General features: G+C 46.0%; 1 protein-coding gene across 1 annotated transcript in view; it reads left to right on the top strand.

Moving 5' to 3' along the window:
• The window catches only part of LOC306918748 (bone morphogenetic protein receptor type-2-like), a gene marked incomplete at both ends in the record, with an annotated part of 13401 nt that extends 4630 nt beyond the window's left edge, over positions 1-8771 (top strand). Inside the window, 2 exons of the mRNA XM_079531615.1 lie at positions 2-208; positions 8586-8771. Of these exons, the coding sequence (XP_079387741.1) occupies positions 2-208; positions 8586-8771 (393 nt within the window). The remainder of the gene's footprint in view (position 1; positions 209-8585) is intronic.
• Positions 8772-15000: the final 6229 nt, after the last annotated feature.

Below are 15000 nucleotides of genomic sequence, written 5' to 3'. Positions count from 1 at the left end.
GCCACCCAGGGCGAGGAGCGGGTGTGTGCCTTCATGGACCGCCAGCAGCCGCAGCAGTCGGACGGGGAGTCGCACCGCGCGGTGCCGCCACCGGGCGACGAGGGCCGCATCTCGCCCGAGAACAACTCGGTCAGCTGCGACAAGGGAAGCCACTGCTACGGCCTGTGGGAGAAGAGCCCGCCCGGGGACGTCCATCTGGTCAAACAAGGTTGGATTCATTGATTGATTGATTGATTACTTTATTGAAAATTATACGGTCGTTTCGAGGAAGCAATCTGATTGGTTGAAACAGCCTTCTAGCCCGTGGATCAAACGAGCACCACTCCACACCTAATCAAAACAAATAATTCAGCTGCTCTGTTTTCCCAGAGCGCAGCAAACTCGGTGGCTAGGCTAGCTAGTTTCTTGGGACATTTGTGGTCGTAGTGACTACATCTGTCATTAAAAAAATATTCAGCGATTTTCTTAGTTTTAAGGGTAACTGACTGTTGTATTATTGCAATATTACACTCGAGGGTGTGGTTTAACGTGATTTTTGCCACGACAGTGATGCGGTCAGGAACGAGACGTAGTCGAGTTCCGCAAGCATCACTGAAGTGGTGTAATATTGCTTAATTCATTCAAAGGGATAGTTTAGTTTAGTTTATTTGAACATCTTCGCAGAACAGAATCAAGTACAGAGTTTACATCAGCAAAAAAAAAAGAAACGGCCCCGTGAAGGTGATCAAAAGGCTGAAGCTTAACCCATTTTGTGCAGGAACCCCTTTTGGTGTTTTAAACATTATGTTATAATTTAGCTATTGAAAAATAGCAGATCTACAAGCTCATAGTGCGCCACCGAGTGGCGCGCTATGAGCTTGTAGGTCTGCTATTTTTGAAAAATCGTGAAAATGTGCCTCAAATCTTTGAATATATATTCTTTCAGAGTTTCAGTTTTTAACTCAAATCTTGAATTGCTTCCAGGGGGGTCACTGGAACAACATATTTTCAAATGGGGGTCGGCGGCCAATTACATATATTTTGTGCGGTCTTTGACACGAAATATTGAGAACCACTGATATAGAAACATGGTTTTTCATAAAGAAATTACCATTTTAAAAAGACATTTTTTAAATTCCTACGTCAGGCCGAAATGGGTTAAAAGGGAGTGCCCATCTTTCTCAGTCCTTCTGCCCGGCGGAGAGCAGGCCAGGGCGGAGAGCAGGCCAGGGCGGAGAGCAGGCCAGGGCGGAGAGCAGGCCAGGGCGGAGAGCAGGCCAGGGCGGAGAGCAGGCCAGGGCGGAGAGCAGGCCAGGGCGGAGAGCAGGCCAGGGCGGAGAGCAGGCCAGGGCGGAGAGCAGGCCAGGGCGGAGAGCAGGCCAGGGCGGAGAGCAGGCCAGGGCGGATGATGATGATGATGAATGGAAAGCACGTATAGGGGCCAAAACAAAAGTGAAATCTTAGAAAAATGTGTATATATTTCAAACGTATAACCTATTATGGGCTTTTATCACAACAATGAGAGAAGCCTGGTGGAGGCTTGATGGAGGGACGACACCGAGGGACAATAAACGGGAGGATGAGAGGAAGGAAGGGCGTCGTGTACGGGCGTGCATTAGGGCATTCACTTCTAGTCATTTTTACTAGTTGACTAGTTGCCTAGTTTACTAGTTGACTAGTTGCCTAGTTTACTAGTCGACTAGTCGACTAGTTGTTTAACTACCTATTATGTATTTTTTTGGAAATAAATATTTGTACATTGAAAAACTGTGTACATGGTGACTATAACTATAATCTACCTGATCTTGATGCCTGCAAAATCGGGAAAAAAAAAAAAAAAAAAAAAAAAACAAGGTCGACTAGTGGATTTACTAGTCGACTAGTAAACTAGTCGACTAGTTGCTTAATGCCCTAGCGTGCATTAGTGTAATTAAAGCGAGCAGGTCCTCAGACCCCGTTCGCACGGCGACAGGATCGCATTACGGTGCGTTAGAATCGGAGACGTCCCGTTGTGGAAAGTACATTATATTAAGTACATTTACGGTGGCATGGTAACACAGTGGGTAGCGCTGTCGCCTTCACAGCTAGAAGGTCCTGGGTTCGAATCCCGCTGCGGACGCTGTGTGTGCTGGGGGGGGCGTGTTCTCTCCTCTGCGGCGTCATCAGTGCCCATACCCGAGGCGGGGTTGGCGAAAAGGGCCTTTCTGTGTGGTGTTTGCATGTTCTCCCCGTGTCCCCTAGGGTAGGTACCCTCACATGTTCTCCCCGTGTCCCCTAGGGTAGGTAGGTACCCTCACATGTTCTCCCCGTGTCCCCTAGGGTAGGTACCCTCACATGTTCTCCCCGTGTCCCCTAGGGTAGGTAGGTACCCTCACATGTTCTCCCCGTGTCCCCTAGGGTAGGTACCCTCACATGTTCTCCCCGTGTCCCCTAGGGTAGGTACCCTCACATGTTCTCCCCGTGTCCCCTAGGGTAGGTACCCTCACATGTTCTCCCCGTGTCCCCTAGGGTAGGTAGGTACCCTCACATGTTCTCCCCGTGTCCCCTAGGGTAGGTACCCTCACATGTTCTCCCCGTGTCCGTTAGGGTAGGTAGGTACCCTCACATGTTCTCCCCGTGTCCCCTAGGGTAGGTACCCTCACATGTTCTCCCCGTGTCCCCTAGGGTAGGTACCCTCACATGTTCTCCCCGTGTCCCCTAGGGTAGGTAGGTACCCTCACATGTTCTCCCCGTGTCCCCTAGGGTAGGTACCCTCACATGTTCTCCCCGTGTCCCCTAGGGTAGGTACCCTCACATGTTCTCCCCGTGTCCCCTAGGGTAGGTACCCTCACATGTTCTCCCCGTGTCCCCTAGGGTAGGTACCCTCACATGTTCTCCCCGTGTCCCCTAGGGTAGGTACCCTCACATGTTCTCCCCGTGTCCCCTAGGGTAGGTACCCTCACATGTTATCCACGTGTCCCCTAGGGTAGGTACCCTCACATGTTCTCCCCGTGTCCCCTAGGGTAGGTACCCTCACATGTTCTCTCTCTCTCCTGTCAGGTGAAAAGAAGCAGCTTGGACTCCTCATGCATAGAAGGAAGCATGAGGTCAGTCCGCTGCCCCCCCCCCCCCCCCCCAGGTTGGCAGAGGAAGTGTAGCGCCCAGGATTACATTAGATAATTGACACTGGGTGAAAAATAGGTTGCAAAATCCTTTTACCACCTCCTGTAATTGGGGACATTCTGCAGTTTGTGGTAATTAACAGAGGAGTTCCTTGGTGTGTGTGTGTGTGTTTTTTTAACTGCTTTTCTTAATGTCTCACCCATTATTAACCTCACACATTAAGTGGCCCGACTGTAAAATGCTGACCGTGTCCCCAATGGCTCTAACCTGCAGGAGGGAAGCGTTTCATTTTGATTTAGAATAATGTCGTTTGGACACGGGCAACGAGGCGCTGAAATAATTATGCTGCAAAATAACGTCTTGTTCTTAATAATCACATGCTGCGCTTGAGGACGTACTCCGTCGGCTTAACCCATTCTGACCTGAGATCAGATTCTAAAAATGTTCTTCTACATCCTGACAGTTTTCTGAAAAAGCTATGTTTCTATGTCAGTCGTTCTTCGATTGTTCAAAAATAGCAGACCTACAAGCTCGTAGCGCGCCACTCGGTGGCGCGCTATGAGCTTGTAGATCTGCTGTTTTTCAATAGCTAAAGCATAACATAATGCTAACACCAAAAGGGGTTCCCGCCCAAAATGGGTTAACCCATTTCAACCTGAGGACGCATCTGTGTCACCTTATCGCTTTTTTTTTTCACTTAATCTTTATTGATGAAAAGACAGACAACAAAACAAAAATGTACGAAAAAAGAAAAAAGGAGAAAGACAAAAACAAAAACAAGGCTGCATTTTTCACATTACAAGATACATTCATTGAAATCCTCGTGCATTATCGCTAGGCTGAGAGAAGAGATCCCGCTTTTACCACTTTTTATAGAACTTATCCTCTTGTAGTTTAAAGGGACATTCCACTCATTTTCAACATTTTACTATGTCATTAATATACCTTAGAGCTGTTGTGTGGAAGTTCCCCCATTCTGTGTTTCCTAGAACTGGAGATCTGAAAAAAATCATTCGTTTCACCATGTTAATGATTTTTTTCATAATTACAGTTCTAGGAAACACAGAATGGGGTGACTTTTTTATTATTTCCACACAACAGCTCTAAGGTATATTAATGACATAATAAAATGTTGAAAATGAGTGGAATGCCCCTTTAAGTATGAATGTTAGTTTTTCCATAACATACAGTTCCTCAGTAATGTCCATCCAATGATCTTTCGTTGGTGGGTCCTGTTGGTACCAGCGTCCTGTGATCGCTTTCTTACTTGTTGCTAAGAGGATCTTGATTAAATATTTATCATGTATTAATAGAAACTCTTCAGGGATATTTCCCAGCAATAAAAAGGAACAAGTCTGAGGTATCTTAACCCATTTACCGCTACCATTATTGAATCCCTCCGTCGCGTCCTGCCAGGGTTTTATCGCGCGTACACTTACTTTGAAGAGCCAAATATCCGTAATCGCATTTTACTATGAAACCATTCCGTGTGTGTTGACGAAGCTGGTGCTTGTTCTCTCGGTCGGTGGTGGAAAAAGTGGACCGCGAGTATCACAGCGCCTGCTACAGGCCGTTGAAAACGCTTGTCTGGGACAAAGCGTCCTCTGCAATGTCGCTTCTGTGAGATAAAGCCGTCTGAAAACAGAGCCGGCAATGTAAGTGGATGCGCGCGCATTTTCAAAATGGCCGCGCCCATTGGGTCAGAAGCATAACAAAGCTAACGGACGGTAGATTTCGATACGATCGTATTAAAACATGCATTAATGAATACATCGCTGTTAAAACGGCTTTTCCGTTTGTGGCAGGCTACAAGATTCTACGTGTTAATATTCCTATGTTCCTCGCGGGCAAACGATTAAAACACAGAATGGCTTGTTTTCAAAGGTATAACTTTAAACGTATGCAGTCTAGCCCAGGGGTTCCCAAACCTTTTTGGACCAGGTACCCCTTTTGGGGTAGACATTTTTCCGCAGAAACCTTTCAAGTGTCCTGAGTCTTTGTGTTGTTTCTGCAGCATGCGTCCTGCTGTTACTGTTTGGGGTCACGACAGGTTGACTGATGTTGTAGTTTTAGTCCCAAAGCAAACATGGGAGAAACACAATGAACAACACAAACAATACGTTTATTGCACAACTTGGCAGAAATGACCACGTAGATAAACATGATTCTAATGTTAAAAAAATAATAATAATAATTTTTTGGGAATTATTTCGGGTACCCCCTGGCTATGCGTTGCGTACCCCTAGGGGTCCGCGGACCCCACTTTGGGAACCGCTGGACTCTAGCCTGAAAGACGGCCGTAAATGGTCCCGCAGTCAACCTGTTAAGATCCTGTTGGCATAGTTGGTATAGTGCAATAAAAACCTTCTGAACTGAAGGCATCTTCTGGCTTCACATCCACAAAGAATTTGATCTGCCGCCTTCCTGCTGGTTTAATGATGGCTGTGTCATTTTATGTATGATGTTCCAACTGCGTGTTGAGTGACAGGTTTACAATTTAGGCATTTAGCAGACGCTCTTAATCCAGAGTGACTTACGCATAAGCAATAACAAAAAGCATGGCAATACATCACATACATATGTACTATAAAGTGCTATGACTACATAAAATGCAATTCTAGTGCTGTCTACGTAACATGCTATAAGTCTGTATAAAATGCTATCTAAGTCTACATACAGTGCTATCTAAGGGGCTAGGGCAAGTGCTACGGGTCATTCTATAGTTTTGGAGCCAGAAGGGAGAAGAGTTTGGGACGTGTGGAGCGTTGTCCCGGGTGTTTTAGAGAAGAGAGAAGAGTCTGGGACGTGTGGAGCGTTGTCCAGGGTGTTTTAGAGAAGGGAGAAGAGTCTGGGACGTGTGGAGCGTTGTCCAGGGTGTTTTAGAGAAGGGAGAAGATTCTGGGACGTGTGGAGCGTTGTCCCGGGTGTTTTAGAGAAGAGAGAAGAGTCTGGGACGTGTGGAGCGTTGTCCAGGGTGTTTTAGAGAAGGGAGAAGAGTCTGGGACGTGTGGAGCGTTGTCCAGGGTGTTTTAGAGAAGGGAGAAGAGTCTGGGACGTGTGGAGCGTTGTCCAGGGTGTTTTAGAGAAGGGAGAAGAGTCTGGGACGTGTGGAGCGTTGTCCAGGGTGTTTTAGAGAAGGGAGAAGAGTCTGGGACGTGTGGAGCGTTGTCCAGGGTGTTTTAGAGAAGGGGGAAGAGTCTGGGACGTGTGGAGCGTTGTCCAGGGTGTTTTAGAGAAGGGAGAAGAGTCTGGGACGTGTGGAGCGTTGTCCAGGGTGTTTTAGAGAAGGGGGAAGAGTCTGGGACGTGTGGAGCGTTGTCCAGGGTGTTTTAGAGAAGGGGGAAGAGTCTGGGACGTGTGGAGCGTTGTCCAGGGTGTTTTAGAGAAGGGGGAAGAGTCTGGGACGCGTGGAGCGTTGTCCAGGGTGTTTTAGAGAAGGGGGAAGAGTTTGGGAAGTGTGTAGCGTTGTCCCGCGTTTTTAGTTATTTGGCGGCCCATGTGCCTAGATGATGCAAGTCAGACATGCCATATGATATCACGTGATGTTTCTGTTTCTGCACACACAGAATCCGTCATGCCAAAGGTCCGACATGCGGACATCGCCCGCCGCTCCCGACAATGCGTTGGTCCGACACGCGTTCACGCCGTGCTGCTTGCGGTCAGGGTTAGGTTAGGGTTTTGTGGCGTCAGTCTAATTAATGACAGTCGGACCAATAGTATGTCGGAACTAAAGCCTGTACCTGTTTCTCTGTCTCTCTTATGCACGCACGCACGCACGCACGCACACACACACAGACACATAGAGAAATTGCAGACATTGCAGAATCATTGCATTTTTTTAGCCACCATTCAATCTTTGAATATAAATGTTGAATAGAGGAAGGGAGCGCTGCCGTGGTCCTTTGTTTGTTGAACTGAATACAGGTGCTCGTTGGCGAGGTTAGATCATGAAGATAAAGAAGCCGTTCGTTCGGCAACCAGCCTTCGTCAGGGTCCCTTGGGTCCCATGACGAAGGCTGATTGCCGAAACGCATTGGTCCTTTCTGTGTAATGATCTTTGCCATGGCTTATAATAAAGGCTTTTTTCACCTCACTGGAACAGAGTGCCTTGGATCCTCTTCTTTATTTTCTTTGAATATATATATTCTTTCAGAGTGAAAGTGTTTTGTGTTTTGTGTATATTCCTGCACTATACCTGCAACCAGTGATCTTGGTACATAGAAATTGATCTATTGAAGATTCTGACTTTCAAATGTACATATTTTTGTTTTGATTGTATTGCTGTATTGTTGTATTGTGCTTTCTGCTTTGGCAATGTAAACGTATGTTTTATCATGCCAATAAAGCCCTTTGAATTGAATTGAACGTTTTTTAAAGGACAACTTAGTTTTTTTCAACCAAGGTTGATGTTTTAGGTTATGAGAGAAAGTAAAAGATGAGTGATGAGTGTTTTTTAATTTGCTGCTTTCTTTCGTTTTAGGGATTTTAGCTGTTTTTGACAGGGGGGGCGGGGGCATTCGAGCATGGGGTTAAATATGTTTTTCTTTACAAAATGTTATAGCGATTACTTTTTTAATTATTTACTATAGTCCTATTAGACCCCAAGAAATTACATCTCTCCACAAAAGATCACAGGATCTACTGAATGTGAAGGTAGCCTACTGAGGGAAGCACTGTGTGTCATAGGCTCAATTTGCCAGTTTGACACATTGAATATATCCTGTGATCTTTTGTGGCCAAATGAAATTTCAGATCACTAACCCTGCTCTCTCTCTCTCTCTCTCTCTCTGTCTCTCTCTGTCTCTCTCTGTCTCTCTCTGTCTCTCTCTGTCTCTCTCTCTGTCTCTCTCTGTCTCTCTCTGTCTCTCTCTGTCTCTCTGTGTCTCTCTCTGTCTCTCTGTCTCTCTCTGTCTCTCTGTCTCTCTGTCTCTCTGTCTATCTATGTCTCTCTGTGTCGCTCTGTCTCTCTCTGTCTCTCTCTGTGTCTCTCTGTGTCTCTCTGTCTCTCTGTCTCTCTCTGTCTCTCTCTGTGTATCTCTGTGTCTCTCTGTCTCTCTCTGTCTCTCTGTCTCTCTCTCTCTCTCTGTGTCTCTCTGTCTCTCTCTGTGTCTCTCTGTGTCTCTCTGTCTCTCTGTCTCTCTCTGTCTCTCTGTCTCTCTGTCTCTCTCTGTCTCTCTGTCTCTCTCTCTCTCTCTGTGTCTCTCTGTCTCTCTCTGTGTCTCTCTGTGTCTCTCTGTCTCTCTGTCTCTCTCTGTGTCTCTCTGTGTCTCTCTGTCTCTCTGTCTCTCTCTGTCTCTCTCTGTCTCTCTCTGTGTCTCTCTGTGTCTCTCTGTCTCTCTGTCTCTCTCTGTCTCTCTCTGTGTATCTCTGTGTCTCTCTGTCTCTCTCTGTCTCTCTGTCTCTCTCTCTCTCTCTGTGTCTCTCTGTCTCTCTCTGTGTCTCTCGGTCTCTCTGTCTCTCTGTCTCTCTCTGTGTCTCTCTGTCTCTCTGTGTCTCTCTCTCAGGCTGCTGGCCCCACCTGGCCGACCAGCAGGAGTGTCGAGGGGACCGCTGCGTGGTGACCAACCTGCCCCCTCAGATCCAGAACGGGACGTACCACTTCTGCTGCTGCGGCAGCGACATGTGCAACGTCAACTTCACCGAGGACTTCCCCCCACCCAGCCCCACCACCGCACAGCCTCCATGTACGTGCACGCACACACACACACACTCACACACACACACACACACACACACACACACACACACACACACACACTCACACACACACGGAATGTTCACAGACATAGTTGCGTGGTGACTCATGTCTTGGAGACTCACACGGTCGTTTCGCTCTGCACTGGCAGACATATTTACTGTCGAGCTATTTACACACTCCTCGCTGCTCTGGTTATTCTGTACACATGTTTACACTCATCGCACGGCGCTCCCGTGCACCGAGGCGCGACCACACGGCTGTGCACGGGACGGGCGCTTCTATATTTGACCCGTTCCGCACGGGAACCCCTTTTGGTGTTTTAACCCATTTTGACTTGGGGACGATTCTACAAATGCCTTCTAAATCCTAACAGTTTTCTGAAAAACCCCATGTTTACTATGTCAGTCATTCTCAAACATTTTCATGTGAAGGACCCCCAAGATTATTATGTATTTGGCCACCGACCCCCCCCCCAACTGAAAATAGGTTGTTCCAGGGACCCTCCCCCCCCCCCCCCCCAGAAGCAGTTAAAATTGTTCGCTCTGAAAGAAGATATATTTGCGACACATTTCCTCGATTTGTCAAAAATAGCAGACCTACAAGCTCGTAGCGCGGCACTCGGTGCCGCGCTACGAGCTTGTAGATCTCCTCTTTGTTCTATAGCTAAAGTATAATGCTTAAAACACCAGAATGGGTTAACCTTCACGTTATACTAGAAAAATAGCAGATCTACAAGCTCGTAGCGCATTACGAGCTTGTAGATCTGCTATTTTTTTTTTAAATCGTGAAAATGTGGGCGCAAATCTTTGAATATATAATTATATTATTTCAGAGCGAATGTTTTTATTTTTTATTTTTTTAACTCAAATCTTTGCTTCTGTGGGGAACAACCCTGGAACAACATATTTTCAGATGGGGGGTCCGCGGCCAAATGCAGATAATTCTGGGGGTCCTTGACATGAAATAGTTTGAGCACCACTGACAGAAACATAGGGTTTTTTCAGAAAACTTCAGGATTTAGAAGACTTTTGTTTTAGAATTGGCTTCAGTCCTTAAATGGGTTAACCCATTTTGGGCGGGAACCCCTTTTGGTGTTTCAAGCATTATGTTATACTTTAGCTATTGAAAAATAGCAGATCTACAAGCTCATAGCGCGGCACTGCCGCGCTACGAGCTTGTAGGTGTGCTATTTTTTGAAAAGTCGTTAAAACGTGGCGCAAATCTTTATATATTCTTTCAAAGTGAACGTTTTTAACTCATATCTTTGCTTCTGGTTGGGGGTCCCTGGAACAACATATTTTCAGATGGGGGTCGGCGGCCAAATACATATATTTTTGGGGCTCCTTGACATGAAAATGTTTGAGAACCACTGACATAGAATCATAGGTTTTTCAGAAAAATGTTAGGATTTAGAAGCCTTTCTTTAATCGACCTCAGTCCTTAAATGGGTTAAGCAGGAGGGAATGCTTTTCTGCATGCACAGTAATGGTACAACATAGTTTCATCATAATCCTCATTAAAATGTGCTAAAACATCCATATTAAATTGGCTGTTGTTCCAACTCTTTACTACACAATCTGGCAACCGCTGTCTAAATACACCGCCTTGCCAAGATAATAAATTCAATGCTTCCCAAAAAAGTGCTTTCAAAAGAGTCTTTGCTCATTTAACCCATTTTGGGTGGGAACCCCTTTTGGTGTTAGCATTATGTTGCTATGCTTTAGCTATTGAAAAATAGCAGATCTACAAGCTCGTAGCGCACCACCGAGTGGCGCGCTACGAGCTTGTAGGTCTGCTATTTTTGAAAAATCGAAGAACGACTGACATAGAAACATAGCTTTTTCAGAAAACTGTCAGGATGTAGAAGACATTTTTAGAATCTGAACTCAGGTCAAAACAACACAATCAGCCCCGGGATTCCTTCAAAATAGGAGCTCTGGGGTGGCCGCTTTTACCCTTCTGTTCCCGAAAAAAGTTTCTGAACTGCCCACAGCCCTCCTTTGAGACACAGACTGGTTTCTGAACTGCCCACAGCCCTCCTATTAGACACAGACTGGTTTCTGAACTGCCCACAGCCCTCCTTTGAGACACAGACTGGTTTCTGAACTGCCCACAGCCCTCCTTTGAGACACAGACTGGTTTTTGAACTGCCCACAGCCCTCCTATGAGACACAGACTGGTTTCTGAACTGCCCACAGCCCTCCTATGAGACACAGACTGGTTTCTGAACTGCCCACAGCCCTCCTATGAGACACAGCCTGGTTTCTGAACTGCCCACAGCCCTCCTATGAGACACAGACTGGTTTCTGAACTGCCCACAGCCCTCCTTTGAGACAAAGACTGGTTTTTGAACTGCCCACAGCCCTCCTATGAGACACAGACTGGTTTCTGAACTGCCCACAGCCCTCCTATGAGACACAGCCTGGTTTCTGAACTGCCCACAGCCCTCCTATGAGACACAGACTGGTTTCTGAACTGCCCACAGCCCTCCTATGAGACACAGACTGGTTTCTGAACTGCCCACAGCCCTCCTTTGAGACACAGACTGGTTTCTGAACTGCCCACAGCCCTCCTATGAGACACAGACTGGTTTCTGAACTGCCCACAGCCCTCCTTTGAGACACAGACTGGTTTCTGAACTGCCCACAGCCCTCCTATGAGACAGACTGGTTTCTGAACTGCCCACAGCCCTCCTATGAGACACAGACTGGTTTCTGAACTGCCCACAGCCCAGACACAGACTGGTTTCTGAACTGCCCACAGCCCTCCTTTGAGACACAGACTGAGTAGAAAGAAATCGTGCCATTTTATCATGATTATTAGTGAGGACCTATTATATGAAGATAGGTTGAAAAGTGGTGAAGTGGTCCTTTAAGTATGTTCCAATTGATGCCGGGATGTTCAGTTTAAGTATCAGTTGCACCGATGCTGAAAGCAGCCTTTCCCTCCTCCCTCCCAGCTCAGAGTTGGCAAAAGGAACCAGAAAGGCTTTGCAGCCGATCGCTAGAGCGAGTTAAAATGCACGACTAGGTTTCTGATGAAGCATGGATGAGATTATATGGTGGTAGTTTCCCAGCCAGTGCTTTGTCTGTGAAAAGGTGCCAATGATTACTGTGTCGTTCAGTCAGAGAAGAGAAGAAGACCACATGAATTAAAGTTCTCAGTCGCCACGACTGATTCCAGTCATTTGGATGCCATAGAAGCCGTCAGCGTGTCTTTTTGTGAAAGCATGTTGCACTCCGAAAATGGCCAGATCTAACAAGCTCACAACACGTCGACTCTGCGACGTGTCGTATATTGTAGATCTGCTATTTTTCAATTGCTAAGGTATTAACACAATGCTAGTTAACCCATTCTGGACTCACGTTTTGGTGTTTTAAGCATTATGTTATACTTTAGCTATTGAAAAATAGCAGATCTACAAGCTCATAGCGCGAGTGCCTACGAGCACTATCCCTGCTATTTTTGAAAAATCATGAAAATGTGGCGCAAATCTTTGAATATATATTCTTTCAGAGCGAACATTTTTAACTTGAATCTTTTGCTTCTGAGGGGTTCCTGGAACAACATATTTTCAGATGGGAGGGTCTGTGGCCAATTACATATAATGTTTGGGGGTCCTTGACATGACATATTGAGCACCATGCACTGATATAGAAACATATGGTATTTCACAAAAGACATTTTAGACAATAGACATTTAGAAGAATTTTTTTTAGACATTTTGGGCGGGAACCCCTTTTGGTGTTTATAGCATTATGTTATACTTTAGCTATTGCAAAATAGCAGATCTACAAGCTCATAGCGCAGCACCGAGGGCCGCGCTACGAGCTTGTAGATCTGCTATTTTTTGAAAAATCACGAAAATGTGGCGCAAATCTTTGAAACATGGGGTTTTTCGGAAAACTGCCAGGATTTAGAAGGCATTTGTGTAATCGTTCCCAGGTCAAAATGAGTTTAACCCGTTTTGGGCGGGAACCCCTTTTGGTGTTAGCATTATGTTATGCTTTAGCTATTGAAAAACAGCAGATCTACAAGCTCGTAGCGCGCCACCGAGTGGCGCGCTACGAGCTTGTAGATCTGCTATTTAAAAAAAATCAAAGAACGACTGACATAGAAACATAGCTTTTTCAGAAAACTGTCAGGATCTAGAAGATATTTTTAGAATCTGATCTCAGGTCAAAATGGGTTTAAACACCAAAAGGGGTTCCCGTCCTGAATGCGTTCTAACAGCCAGGGCAGGGCCAACGTCATCACCAGCCGTCCCTCCCTCCCCACCAGACAGCATTCATGCACAGAGCAGTGAGAGAGAGACACCAGTCATGCACAGAGCAGAGAGAGAGAGAGAGAGAGAGAGAGAGAGAGCAAAGTGTCAAGTTTCAAGGCTGTTCCTTCCGAACAGTAACTGCTGCTGCTTCACACAATAGAGCACCGACGTCCTGACGTCACTCCCCCTGGTTCATGGGAGTTTTTTATCTCTATGGAGAACAGCACGGGGTCATCTTAAACTCGTCTCATGTAAGAACTGTGGATCCAAAAATAAACAAACTGTCTCGGCGAAATTGTCGGGGAGGTGTCTCTGTATTTGTGACCAGATTTGACTGAGAGACTGCCATCGCGCAAATTCCAGCTTTTCACCAGAGGAGAAAAACTTATTTTTTTTTCTCTCCAAAATGAGTTTATAGCACAGGCAGACTCTTCACATACTAGAGCATGTCTGAAATAAATATCAGAGCTGAAATCGACATGTAAATATGAAATAAATGCTTAAACATGTAGCTAGGTGTAATGTTAGAGACCACAGAAGACATGTAAATATGAAATAAATGCTTAAACATGTAGCTAGGTGTAATGTTAGAGACCACAGAAGTGAACCTTTCAAGCCTGTTTTCTCAACTCGCTGTTTTCTCCAAGACATTACTCTATAAGCCATATCTCCAAAACCGGTGGGCCAAACTGAACAATCAATATGTCAATTTGAAGCTATGATTCCCTTCTTTCATATAACATGAAAAAATCCAATGGCAGTCCCTCAGTCAAATTTAGTCACATTTGTTTACAACAGTCAGTCACTCGGTTTCCAGCGAAAATGTAACTAATTCAGCAGCAGTAACAATAGCGTTTTCTCTCAGTCAGTTGATTCTACATATCTATATGAGTGAAGCAGCCTGGATGATTTGTGTGTGTGTGTGTGTGTGTGTGTGTGTGTGTGTGTGTGTGTGTGTGTGTGTGTGTGTGTGTGTGTGTGTGTGTGTGTGTGTGTGTGTGTGTGTGTGTGTGTGTGTGTGTGTGTGTGTGTGTGTGTGTGTGTGTGTGTGTGTGTGTGTGTGTGTGTGTGTGTGTGTGTGTTTCAAAGGGTGCACGTGGTGACGTTGGGGTGATAATTACAGTACAGTGTCTGCCCAGACACGTGCACTGTCTGCACACACACAACACACAACACACAACAGTACACATACAGTACAGGTGCATGGCTTCATTCAGACTGTCTTGTCTATTTATAGAAGCCGAGACGCCGACAAAAGAAATGTCTTTACAGCACTCACTCACTCAACGCCTCCACCCAACGCTGTCTCGCTGCATTCCTCTGTCTGTCTGTCTGTCTGTCTGTCTGTCTGTCTGTCTGTCTGTCTGTCTGTCTGTCTGTCTGTCTGTCTGTCTGTCTGTCTGTCTGTCTGTCTGTCTGTCTGTCTGTCTGTCTGTCTGTCTGTCTGTCTGTCTGTCTGTCTGCTACTGTGGGTTCTTCCACTGTGTGCCCGAAGTCAAACGAAAAAGACAAAAACGGGAAGTGTCTGTCTCCTCGCGGTGTTGATTCTGACAGAACATTTAGATTTTTAGTTCTAGACTATCATGGTCTCTTTTGAATAGATTTCATTTTAGTTTTGGTCACATTTTAGTCACCTGGAATGTTTTAGTGTTTCAATTCAAATCAATTCAAATTTATTAAAGTGTCAAATCACAACAAGTTGTCTCAAGACACTTTACAACCAACAAAGATCCACCCAGAGCAGCAATATTGCGACAATGGTAACGAAAAACTCCCCTTTTAGGAAGAAACGTCAGGCAGAACCCGACTCTAGGGTGGGCGGCCATCTGCCTCGACCGTGTCGGGGGAGAGGGGGGGGGGGGGGGGGGGGGATAGAGGGGGAATAGGAAGAAAGAATAGAAGAGAGATGCTCTGTGAGGCCGGGTCGTGCTCTGTGAGGCCGGGTCCACGGTCA

This window comes from Electrona antarctica (genome assembly GCF_951216825.1).
Source record: "Electrona antarctica genome assembly, contig: scaffold_1045, whole genome shotgun sequence".
Classification (NCBI taxonomy): Eukaryota; Metazoa; Chordata; class Actinopteri; order Myctophiformes; family Myctophidae; genus Electrona; species Electrona antarctica.
This window is presented reverse-complemented; position numbering and strand designations above follow the sequence as displayed.